The following is an 11,484-nucleotide window of genomic DNA, read 5'->3' as shown; positions in this document are numbered from 1 at the left end:
GAGGGACATAATAGAAAACAATCCAATTTTAAGAGACATTAAAATAGTCTAAAAAAGAACATACAGTGTTTAATTAAAGGTACAATAGGTAATTTCAGACTACTAATGGTCAAGAGAGGAACAGCAGCAACAAACACCCTCAAACCACAATACTGTTTATCCCTCCCCCTTCTCTGGAAACGAGTTGATGTTGAAACTCCATTGACTGTGGCAGTTAGAACCAATTTTCAATCAATGAGATTGGAATATTGTCCAATTATACAATGTTTTGGTACAGAGTGCCGGCTTTTGGCCTTAATGACTATGTTTTCCATACGTTTTACGCCATCTGAAGGTTTTGCTCTACCTTTCTCGACAAGCACAGGTTGTCGTATGACCTGATCAACCTGCGGATCCACCTCTCCCTGTCTGCCATGCGTATGCCACGTGTACCTGTAACTGACGTGGCCTCCAACTGACATTTGAAGGAGCTAGGTCATCCCACTTGCATAATTCGTGCTCTCTCGATTCTCCCATTTTCCCCTCCTTGTCTTGCTTCCCTTTCTTGCCTCCCCCAATGGATGGGAGCTAGGAGCAAGAAAGTGCTTAACAGTGATGAGGGGGAAACTCTCCTCAGCCAGTACCAGTATGCAGCACCTACCTGGGTGAGGAAACGGCGGCCATTTTGTGCCAGAATGATCATCACATATCAGCTGGGTGGAGAGGGAGAGAACCAATTTTGGCAGGTTGAAAAGGGCCCGAGTTGGGAAGATGGGAAGATGGGAGTCTCATGGGAAGATTAATGACCACAGATCACATGTCAGTGAGAATTTTTAAATGATAGGAAGGGATTTACAATGGCTTGTAAGAATGTTTTAACACAAAGATCTTACCTATTGCATCTTTAAGAACAATGAGAAGTTCATTCCAATGGTTGCACTATCGTTGGAATAAAATTCCAGCATTCACAGCACGGCCGGATGCCATTCCAAATTTCATTCCTGCCATTCCCTTCCCATGATTCGAAGGGGTTTCCCCAAAATGCAATGATGAAATACGGAAACCACGCCAAGTGGAGCAAATCCAGCTGCTGCGTTTTTATGATCAATCCAAAAACGAACGAATTATTCATGAACATTCCAAAGTCACCTGATGGAAAAATAAAACACACACGCACAGAGCCACAGGCAAGGGAGGTTCAGTTTCGTTTTGCTTTGTGCACCAATTAGGGTTATACAAAATGAACTGGGAAACACCTGCCACGAGGAAAGACATCAAGGGGAGGGAATGTGTTGAAGAGGAGTCAAACCCAGCCAGGGAATTAAATACACAGCGCAGCGCATGTGGACAATAACCCTAACAATCTGCACACATACAAACCTAATAAGAACTGCCAATGCAGTCATGAAATCAATTAATAAAGACAACCGAAAAGGAAAGAGAACAGGCAGCCTCTAGTGGCCAACAGGAACCATGGCAGTTATAGTTGCAAAAAATTAAGAACCCAATAGAAACAAATTTCAACATTGAATTCAACAGAAAACAATATTCAAAGGAATAAAATATATATATATATTGTATATATAGTACAGTGGGGCAAAAAAGTATTTAGTCAGCCACCAATTGTGCAAGTTCTCCCACTTAAAAAGATGAGAAGCCTGTCATTTTCATCATAGGTATACCTCAACTATGAGAGACAAAATGAGAAAAAAAAAATCCAGAAAATCACATTGTCTGATTTTTAAAGAATTTATTTGCTAATTATGGTGGAAAATAAGTATTTGGTCAATAACAAAAGTTCATCTCAATACTTTGTTATATACCCTTTGTTGGCAATGACAGAGGTCAAACGTTTTCTGTAAGTCTTCAAGGTTTTCACACACTGTTGCTGGTATTTTGGCCCATTCCTCCATGCAGATCTCCTCTAGAGCAGTGATGTTTTGGGGCTGTCGCTGGGCAGCACAGACTTTCAACTCCCTCCAAAGATTTTCTATGGGGTTGAGATCTGGAGACTGGCTAGGCCACTCCAGGACCTTGAAATGCTTCTTACGAAGCCACTCCTTCGTTGCCCGGGCGGTGTGTTTGGGATCATTGTCATGCTGAAAGACTCAGCCACGTTTCATCTTCAATGCCCTTGCTGATGGAAGGAGGTTTTCACTCAAAATCTCACGATACATGGCCCCATTCATTCTTTCCTTTACACGGATCAGTCGTCCTGGTCCCTTTGCAGAAAAACAGCCCCAAAGCATGATGTTTCCACCCCCATGCTTCACAGTAGGTATGGTGTTCTTTGGATGCAACTCAGCATTCTTTCTCCTCCAAACACGACAAGTTGAGTTTTTACCAAAAAGTTCTATTTTGGTTTCATCTGACCATATGACATTCTCCCAATCCTCTTCTGGATCATCCAAATGCTCTCTAGCAAACTTCAGACGGGCCTGGACATGTACTGGCTTAAGCAGAGGGACACGTCTGGCACTGCAGGATTTGAGTCCCTGGCGGCGTAGTGTGTTACTGATGGTAGCCTTTGTTACTTTGGTCCCAGCTCTCTGCAGGTCATTCACTAGGTCCCCCTGTGTGGTTCTGGGATTTTTGCTCACCGTTCTTGTGATCATTTTGACCCCACGGGGTGAGATCTTGCGTGGAGCCCCAGATCGAGGGAGATTATCAGTGGTCTTGTATGTCTTCCATTTTCTAATAATTGCTCACACAGTTGATTTCTTCACACCAAGCTGCTTACCTATTGCAGATTCAGGCTTCCCAGCTTGGTGCAGGTCTACAATTTTGTTTCTGGTGTCCTTTGACAGCTCTTTGGTCTTGGCCATAGTGGAGTTTGGAGTGTGACTGTTTGAGGTAACGAGTTCACAGGTGCCATTAATACAGGTAACGAGTGGAGGACAGAGGAGCCTCTTCAAGAAGAAGTTACAGGTCAGTGAGAGCCAGAAATCTTGCTTGTTTGTAGGTGACCAAATACTTATTTTACCGAGGAATTTACCAATTAATTCATTAAAAATCCTACAATGTGATTTCCTGGATTCTTTCCCCCCATTCTGTCTCTCATAGTTGAAGTGTACCTATGATGAAAATTACAGGCCTCTCTCATCTTTTTAAGTGGGAGAACTTGCACAATTGGTGGCTGACTAAATACTTTTTTGCCCCACTGTATGTATAAAAATTAATTGAAGTATGCATAACATCCATTATTTACACCCACAAAAATACCAATGACATTACATAAACGAGAGAGAGAGAGAGAGAGAAAGAGAGAGAGAGAGAGAGAGAGAGAAAGAGAGAGAGAGAGAGAGGGGGGGGGGGGTCTGTTGAGAGGTTACCATACCATGCTGAAATTTTGATCAAGGTAGCATTACGGTAAATCACATTATAGTCATTTAGCAGACACTCTTATCCAGAGCGACATGCAATAAAGTGCTAATCATAAATACGCTGAAATATGGTTCCAATCCTAGGGTGATCACATAGACAAAAACTTTAACCCTTGTAGAATAATCAGAACAGCCCAAATAGTAAAATGATTAAACGCAAGTACATTGATATAGCATATATATATAGCATATATGGCTAATTATTACAGTGAGGTAGGGAGGGAAAGGTGTGAAAGTGGTCAAAGTCTTTTTGCTTTATTACTGCAACCTTCTGATCAGCATGATCTTCCATGGGCTCTCTTTTGCATTTATTAGCAAATATAATTTAAGATAATGAAATTCGATTTTTGTCTAATGGGGTGACAAAATGTGGACAAAATAGCAGAACGAGCAAAACACACGTTTATTAGTCATAATTTACAAAGGAAATCAGCGTCACAATATTTTTTTACGACAATATTGTGCAAACACCGGCATACATACGGGGTATGAGTTTTTTTTACTCACCGCGATGCATCACTTGAGCGTCCACGCCCACGTTTACTCAAGATTCACTGGTGAGTCCTGGTTGGAATACAGCGACGATCCTGGATTATGGGACTTTCCGAACAATAACTACCGCGGCGGGGAAGGGAAACACGGCGAAGACAAGACCGATGTGTGTAGGTGGAACTAAAATTAGACTGGGTTGACACGGGTATAAATTGTGCTTTTATGAATGGAGAGGGGTACGAACGGCACGAGACGCCACTGTTTCTATTCCTCTGAACCTGACGCGTTCTGCTTTTGCCGTAACTTAATTTGGGAACATGGTGCGAAGTTGCGGAGAAAGCGAAGTGATCCGGTGCGAAGAGCCGGCGATCAACCCAGCTGTTTTGATACTCCTGGACCACTGCAGGGCGACGAGACGACAGGAATTCTTATCGCGTCTCGCCATGGCTTTCCTGCTGATGTCAAGTTTAGCGTTTTTCTTCTTTTTTCGGTTACCTGATCAGGTAAGGATTGTGCGGCAGGGCTGCGGCGCTGGAATCTTAAAACGGGTTTATGCTCATACAGGCGTTGACTGTACAATTCCAGCGGGCGCGCTGCTGGTTAATTATTGCGCCTGACAGAACCCCTTTCAGTCACTTGCTGGGGAATTTTATGGTGGGGCATAAAAAAAAAAAATACGGTACCATGCAAAGGTTTGGACACATTTAATGTTTTTGCTTTTTCCTATTAATGTTTTATTTTCTCTGTTTGTAAAACAATTCATACGTGGTTAAAGTGCAGATTCTCAGCTTTTATTGGAGGGTATTTTTGTACATATTGGTTTCACCATGTAGTAATTATACTACCTACATACATCATACATACATACGCATAGTGTATCGGCATGAATCAGTGAACACACATATGTGTGATATAATTGTTAATTTGATGTAATTATTGTGTGATGTAACTGTAATTGTATAATTGCTGTGACATTTGTATTGGGCCTTTTATTTTTAGAAAAGGGGACAGGGGTCGCAAGTTAGCCTTGGCTAGAAACCCTACATGCAACACGTGTGTTTCATGGTGTTGGAACCTGTTATAATATGCTCTGTATTGTCCCTGTCAAATAAACCAATAAATAAAATTCAAATTACCGCAGGTTTTATATATAGCCCCGCATTTCAGTGTTTCAGACAAATTAATATAATGGCAAATAAAATAGTCATGTTTTGTATTTCGTTGCATATTGTTTGCATAACATTACTTCCTGAAGTCTGTGACTCATCAACAGCACCATAGTCTGGATATCATATTTTCAGGTAGTCGTGTAAGTGATACAAAAATCTCTTTGCATTTGAATGGATCTCTGTGGGAACTGGGGGGTGGGACTAGATTCAGCTGTACATTACACCAAAACAGAACAGAATACATTAGTTGGCTAAATGACTTTATGTCATCAAGGGTCCAAGGTATCACATGAGCCTCAAACCATCGTGCTGCTGCCAGATATGCCATAGATACTGCAAGGGACATTTATCCTGACTCATTTTCCTGTTGAACTCAATGGAAGAATTATTCTTGAGGAAGAACCCTTGAAGTATCTACAGTATTGCTAGTAGCAGCAAAGTTGTTTGAGGCTGGTTTCATATCTTGGTCCCTTGATGATTTAAAGCCATTTAGCCAACCAATATGTTCCATACTGTAACAGCATAACTTGTAATGTATAAATGTATAAAAACGTGGTTTAATAAAAGCTGAGAATCTGCACTTTGACCACATATGATTTGTTTGATTGCAAACAGTGGAAATAAAAATTTTAAAAAGACATAAAAAGGGAAGGTGGGTCTAAACTGGTACTGTATATATTTAATAATAAGCTAAAATGCAGGTTATTATGGATTGTTTGAATCAAATTAATTTTGATCGCAGGCCAAGAAGATTCCCCCTTGGTGTAATGCAACCGGCCTAATTTGAGTATTTTGTCTAAACTCACTCTGTTTGTCGTAAATATTGATGATAAAATGAATGAGAATTTAAAAAAAGTCTAACAATTTCGTTGGAGAAATAATCAAAGTTTGGCGTTAGATTATAATTTGTATTGGTGGCGATGGAAGGTCAAATTGGCAAAAAGTGCCCATTAATACCCAAATTCACATACATATCCATCAGAAAAGTAACTGTTGCCCCTTTTTTGTTTTTTCAGCCCACGGATAGGCCTACAACTCAAGAACATGGTAGGTATTATTTCTTATTATGCAAAATAGTAGTAATCATATTGACTAAACACAATTCTGTTTTCTTGTGTAGTGGTCTCAAACCAGAAAACTAGGTTGATTCTTTATTGCTGACACCAGAAAGGAAACCATTCATGGAAACTAGAGAGTTCAGTGCAAATTGCAACAACCTCTGTAGGGAGAATTCACAGAGCAAGAGATTCCCCCCCCTAAAAGTACAAATCAAAATCAGACTCTGCCCTAATGAACACGCAAGAAACCACAGTGTATACTGTCAAAAAAAGAGCAAAGACTGCAAGTTAAAGAATTACATTTATTCACTTAGAAGAAAGTAGTAATCAGATATGTAGTATTATATATTCAATGATTTCTCTGATGTTTATTATATATTTTCTATGATTTTACTGCTGTTCAGTATGCCTATACTTTCTATGACTTATTTTTATATTTTCACTGATGTCTATCATATAATTTCTAGGATTTTGATTTGACTGCTGTTTAGTACATCTGTATACTCTCCATGACTTATTACTGATAAATATTGTTGTTAGAAACGCATAAGTGACCCATGTGTAATCCAAAGTTAAGTAAAATTATTAATATGAGGTGGAAAGCACCAAAAATGATCTATAGGTCGTAGAAAGTTCTGGAAAACACTATATAGTGAATAGCACCGTGTTTTACATGTTTTTCATGTTAATGATTTCAGTTTGTTAGAAGACACAGCCTATAAAGCAAGATGTATGTAATAAGATCCTTTTTTGTTTTGGAAATCAATGGGGCAATTCGCCACAATGGTTTCAGGACTGAAAAGTAAATACCTGTAACATAGCCAAGTCATATGATGGTTTTCAAGAAAGCTATTGGTTGTGTTGAGATAAGGACTGTGCATAAAATGAGAGTTTAGTCTGATATTCAAGGTTGAAAATCTGAGGATTTGAGCCGGCTGTTGTGCACGTGTGCCACAGTAAAGTCAAATTTTCTGAAGACCTTGCTGTCGTGGGATCTTTCGCCTCTTGGGCTTGGTTTACAACTGATTGGAGATTGGACCTTGAGAGTTACCGTTTCCTAGCAACGACACCTCCCCTGGAGCAATTCAGGGTTAAGGGCCTTGCTCAATGGCTGTGCAGATCTTACAGTGGCTACGCCGGGGATCGAACCACCAACCTTGCGGGTCTTGAAATAATCCAGTTATTTGGTCATTTTCTTTTATTTTGTTCTATTTTCTTCACCCCCACCATTTTTATAAATGCCACTGATTTGATGCCTCGCAGATCGTAATGGTTGGTAGACAAAATGTCAAGTATACTGTCTATTTCACGTTTTGCACATTCATGTCATGTTGGCTCCCATGCTGCATCCGTAGCGCATGAGATTAGTGTGGTAATCTTGTTTTTCTCCACTACACAGGTTTGGCACAGGCTCTCCTACGAGGTGGGAAACCACATGCTCACCTGACAGGTATGGCTCTCTTGCAGGCGCGTCATGTTATTGTTTTCTCGGAGGGGGGGGGGGGGGGTTGGGAGGGGGTTGGGAGGGGGTTGGGGGGGGGTGCTCTTCCTGGATATTTTTGAAAATAATGATGCAATTTCCTGCAATTCATGAGCTGAACTTGAATATTTGTGGGAACTTGCTGTTCTTTGCACTTTTTTTATTGCTCAAGCGTGACGTGAATGGGCATGATGTCTTGTTCTCCATTCCAAGCAAAACCAGTGGCTGAATTGGGTTCAGTTGGCAAAAGGCATTCAATAACATTTTGCCTTCCTGAAAGATATGGCCTCTGACTGAGGTATCACATGACATTACATTAGCCTTTTGAATGCTCAAAATTGCAAGGAGAAAGTACAAACAGTAAAATAGTGGCATCATTCTGTAAGTAAACTAGAAACTATAAAATAAACAGCATGTTTGTATCTCCAGTAAGTAATTTAATTTTGAAGCAAGCAGGCATGTGTCACCAAGACAATAAAGAAGTAGAATTTAGAATAAAGAGTATTTGGCTCATGGCTAAAAATACTCCATTGCTATAGTAATTGTTGGCAATTTTAAGTTTGGAACTGGAGCAGGCACAAATTCCACAATGTCCACTAGTGTGAAGTCAATGGAGACAAAAAGCTTCACAGCTTCAAGATATGAGAGTTGGGGAAGTTTAATGAAATTCCATATAGCTATGCAAGTGTGCTAGTGCATTCAAAGTGTTTGCATGCTCTGAATGACCCAAAATACATGAGGTGCTTTCTGTGAAAATCAGGAGGCTATTTTTTGTGACCACCCTTCAACGTTAAAACTGCATCACTTCTGGTTGGCTCCTTGCTTCTGATCTCAGACAGCCTTGATCAAGTTTTTATGTAAAAAGTAGTCAATTGCTTACAGTAATATGTAACTTTTTAAAATGAAATACAAAAATTAAATGTTTGGAAATCACACGTGTTATTTTATACTAACACACACCAAAAAATGAACATATATATATACATAGTACAGCACAGTACTTTATATTTTGTATATACAGTACAGTACAGTACTGTATATTTTGGCCCTGTCTTTGCTTGCCAGGGTGCAAGGTGGTGCAGAGTGATGGAGGGAAGAGACAGTTCTCAGGAAAAGTCTTTGGATATAATGTGAATTGGTAGTTTTCCACTAAAACATTAGGTCATGTCTTGCTTCATTGCATCTTTGATATTAACTGTAATATCAAATACTGTGCAAATACTATAATACTGTGCACGTGCAAGCAGCAGGAGCCCTGGAAATGAATTCTAGGCTCTACCAACTGACAAGTACTATAATTTCACTACTATGCTATTATTACAGCAGTGGCATATTCAAAAATGAAGGACCCTGCGCAATCAAAAATATTCCTCCCTTTAAAGCGATAGTAAAGCCATGAGACTAAATACGTAAGGTTTGTGAACAAGAAATTGAAATTTATTTTTAATGTAAAGCATTTCATTTCTTAACGCAACAACAGGAGTTCTGACACACAGTGTGTCCATTATGTGTGGATATGTCCAACATTCTGATTGGCTGCCAACCGAATGTTCATACTTAGCTGCCAACTACGTAAATGTCACGCTCTACAATTAGCATGATATCTGAATAGCCGATACAAAATTATCCTGCAGTGAACTGTATAAGAACTTGCTGTTGCTTTCAAGATAAAAACATAACAAAACAAAAAGAATCTCACCCGGTACACTGGGCTCTCGTGCAGGGTGGGAAATGGTCCCTGCTTCACCGGTGGTACTCTGTGGCCTACATTACGGTGCAAAATAGTAACTGTCATGAGAACGGCTGGTACAGTGAGATGTACAATGGATTTTTTTCTTTTTTCTTTACCTGGTCGTTTCCGGTTTCCTGTTTATTATGTCACACTGAAGCATATCAGTTGTGAAAGACAAGCTAGAACAGATATACTACGCCAGGGCAGGCTGAGCCTTGTGAGGTGTTTCTGAAAAATGTGAAAATACCTTTTTGTGCGCCTTTCCTACTACTCTGTGTAAAGTGTGAAGAAAATGCCAACAAAAGGGGCATATTTCTCATCAGACTCATTAAAACTGTAGATGTCCTTTGCAGGAAACTCATCTGTATGTTCTTTTGTCTGTTCTGCCCCCTGCAGCCCCTATGTCCCAGTGCGTTCGCACATCCAAAACGCAAACCCTGGCATGGGAAACTAAAATGGGGCTGGCACACACCCAAGGCTTCCTCTACGACCAGGAGAAGAGGGCCCTTGTCGTCCAGTCAGCAGGGTCCTACAATATCTACCTGCAGATCACCTTCAGGAAGCCTGAGAAATACGAATGTAAAGGCTATGTCCACCTGAATGCCATAGTCCTGGCCAATGAAAACGAGCCAATGATCATGAGTGTCTATGATTCCCTGCCCTGCAGTGAAAACACCCACAAGTCCCTCTTTGCCTCTGGAGTCTACCAGCTGGAGAACAACACTCAGCTTATGGTGAATGTCAGTGAAATTGACCTGGTCGACGGGTGCAATGAAGTGAAAACATACTTTGGGGCTTTTTTGTTGGAATAAAACACATAATAAATTCCAAAAATGGGCATGCTATGGTATTTTGTGTACGGAATCAACAGGAATGCTATCTTCATGTGTATTATTCTGGTTGTTTTGTATTATTATTTTTATTATTGTTATTTTGACTATTATTATTTTGACTATTATTGTTATTATTATTATTATTATTATTATTATTATTATTATTTTTATTATTATTGTTGTTGTTGTTGTTGTTGTTGTTGTGTTTTTAAAGTATGACTGCATATTTAAGAATTTACAGTATTTCTCTAGGGGAAATGTATACAGTAGAACCTGAGACTGGTTAATTGGAGAGTCTAAATTGTCCTTGGCAGATTAATGTTTGTGTGAACCCTTCGATGGATAGTGTGGTTTAATCAGTGATTAAATTTAACAAAGTATTATAGCAGCAAAGAGTCTCGCCCATTTAAAATGAAGACCACATTCATTTAAAGAAGTGATTCCCAATGAATATAAAGATTTGAATCGTTAAAATTGGTGTATCTTGATTCCAAGTGACAAGACATGGAGGTTCTGCTAATCCTGCATGTAGTAGGCATTAAATAGTGAGATTTCTGCTCCTTGGTGCTGATCTGATCCTCAAATGGAAATCCCCCCCCCCCCCCCAGTTTAAATAAGGCTACAGATTTCTTCAAATGGGCAGTTGGATGTGAATCACATCAACTTGTCTGACCATTCATGTGTTTTTTTCACATGCCTTTCTGTCACTCCCTACATGACAGTGTTAAAATAATTATTTAATGGCTAAAATAAGAAGCCAATTATTTATACATCATTAAGACCTGCTGTATAAAATGTCTCCAGATGAGACCATCCATTTTGGTCTCATCTGCTCTTTTTCAATCTATCTTCACTCGGGGGTTCAAACATCTTGCAGAAGAATTAAATTTATATAATGCTTCAGTGACAGGTGTTTGTATTTTATTTCCTTTTCCTTTTAAAATAGGAATAGGAGTGAGAACATACAGAAAATTTACTTCTTTAACCTGGATGTTAAAGAAGTACTGTGTGTGTGTGTGTTTTACATTAAAATTGCACTTACTATTAATATCTATTACCGTGTAACGGTCGTAATTAAAATAATAAATCAACATTAATAATAAAACCTTTCAAATTTCATATGCCGTCTTGCCTTGTTTCTTTCATGTTGGAAGATTTGCTTTTGCAACATACCATCAGTGACCACTTTATTAGGTAGACCTGTTCAGCTGCTTGTTAATGCAAATATCTAGTCAGCCAATCGTGTGGCAGCAACATGCAGACATTGTCAAGAGCTTCAGCTGTTTTTCAGACCAAATGTCAGAATGGGGAAGAAATGTGATCTAAGTAACTATGGAATGATTGCTAGTGCCAGACAG

At 39.4% G+C, this 11,484-nt stretch overlaps 1 protein-coding gene across 1 annotated transcript; it reads left to right on the top strand.

Annotated features, from left to right (window-relative positions):
• The first annotated feature begins 3,882 nt into the window (after positions 1-3,882).
• On the top strand, positions 3,883-11,245 carry LOC133142181 (tumor necrosis factor ligand superfamily member 15-like). Its single transcript, XM_061263240.1, has 4 exons — positions 3,883-4,357; positions 6,040-6,070; positions 7,481-7,531; positions 9,690-11,245. The coding sequence occupies exons 1-4, from the start codon at positions 4,172-4,174 to the stop codon at positions 10,103-10,105; spliced, it is 684 nt and encodes a 227-aa protein (XP_061119224.1). The 5' UTR covers positions 3,883-4,171; the 3' UTR covers positions 10,106-11,245.
• Positions 11,246-11,484: the final 239 nt, after the last annotated feature.

This window comes from Conger conger, chromosome 12 (genome assembly GCF_963514075.1).
Source record: "Conger conger chromosome 12, fConCon1.1, whole genome shotgun sequence".
NCBI classification, from domain to species: domain Eukaryota; kingdom Metazoa; phylum Chordata; class Actinopteri; order Anguilliformes; family Congridae; genus Conger; species Conger conger.
The sequence above is the reverse complement of the archived record's forward strand: the minus strand, read 5'-3'. Positions and strand labels throughout refer to the sequence as shown.

Excerpts from the sequence above, each read along its gene's own strand:
- LOC133142181 (XM_061263240.1), top strand. The coding sequence starts at position 4,172 with ATGGTGCGAAGTTGCGGAGAAAGCGAAGTGATCCGGTGCGAAGAGCCG. Across the intron at positions 4,358-6,039 it reads TTTTTCGGTTACCTGATCAG|CCCACGGATAGGCCTACAAC; the intron begins GTAAGGATTGTG and ends TTGTTTTTTCAG. Across the intron at positions 6,071-7,480 it reads GCCTACAACTCAAGAACATG|GTTTGGCACAGGCTCTCCTA; the intron begins GTAGGTATTATT and ends TCCACTACACAG.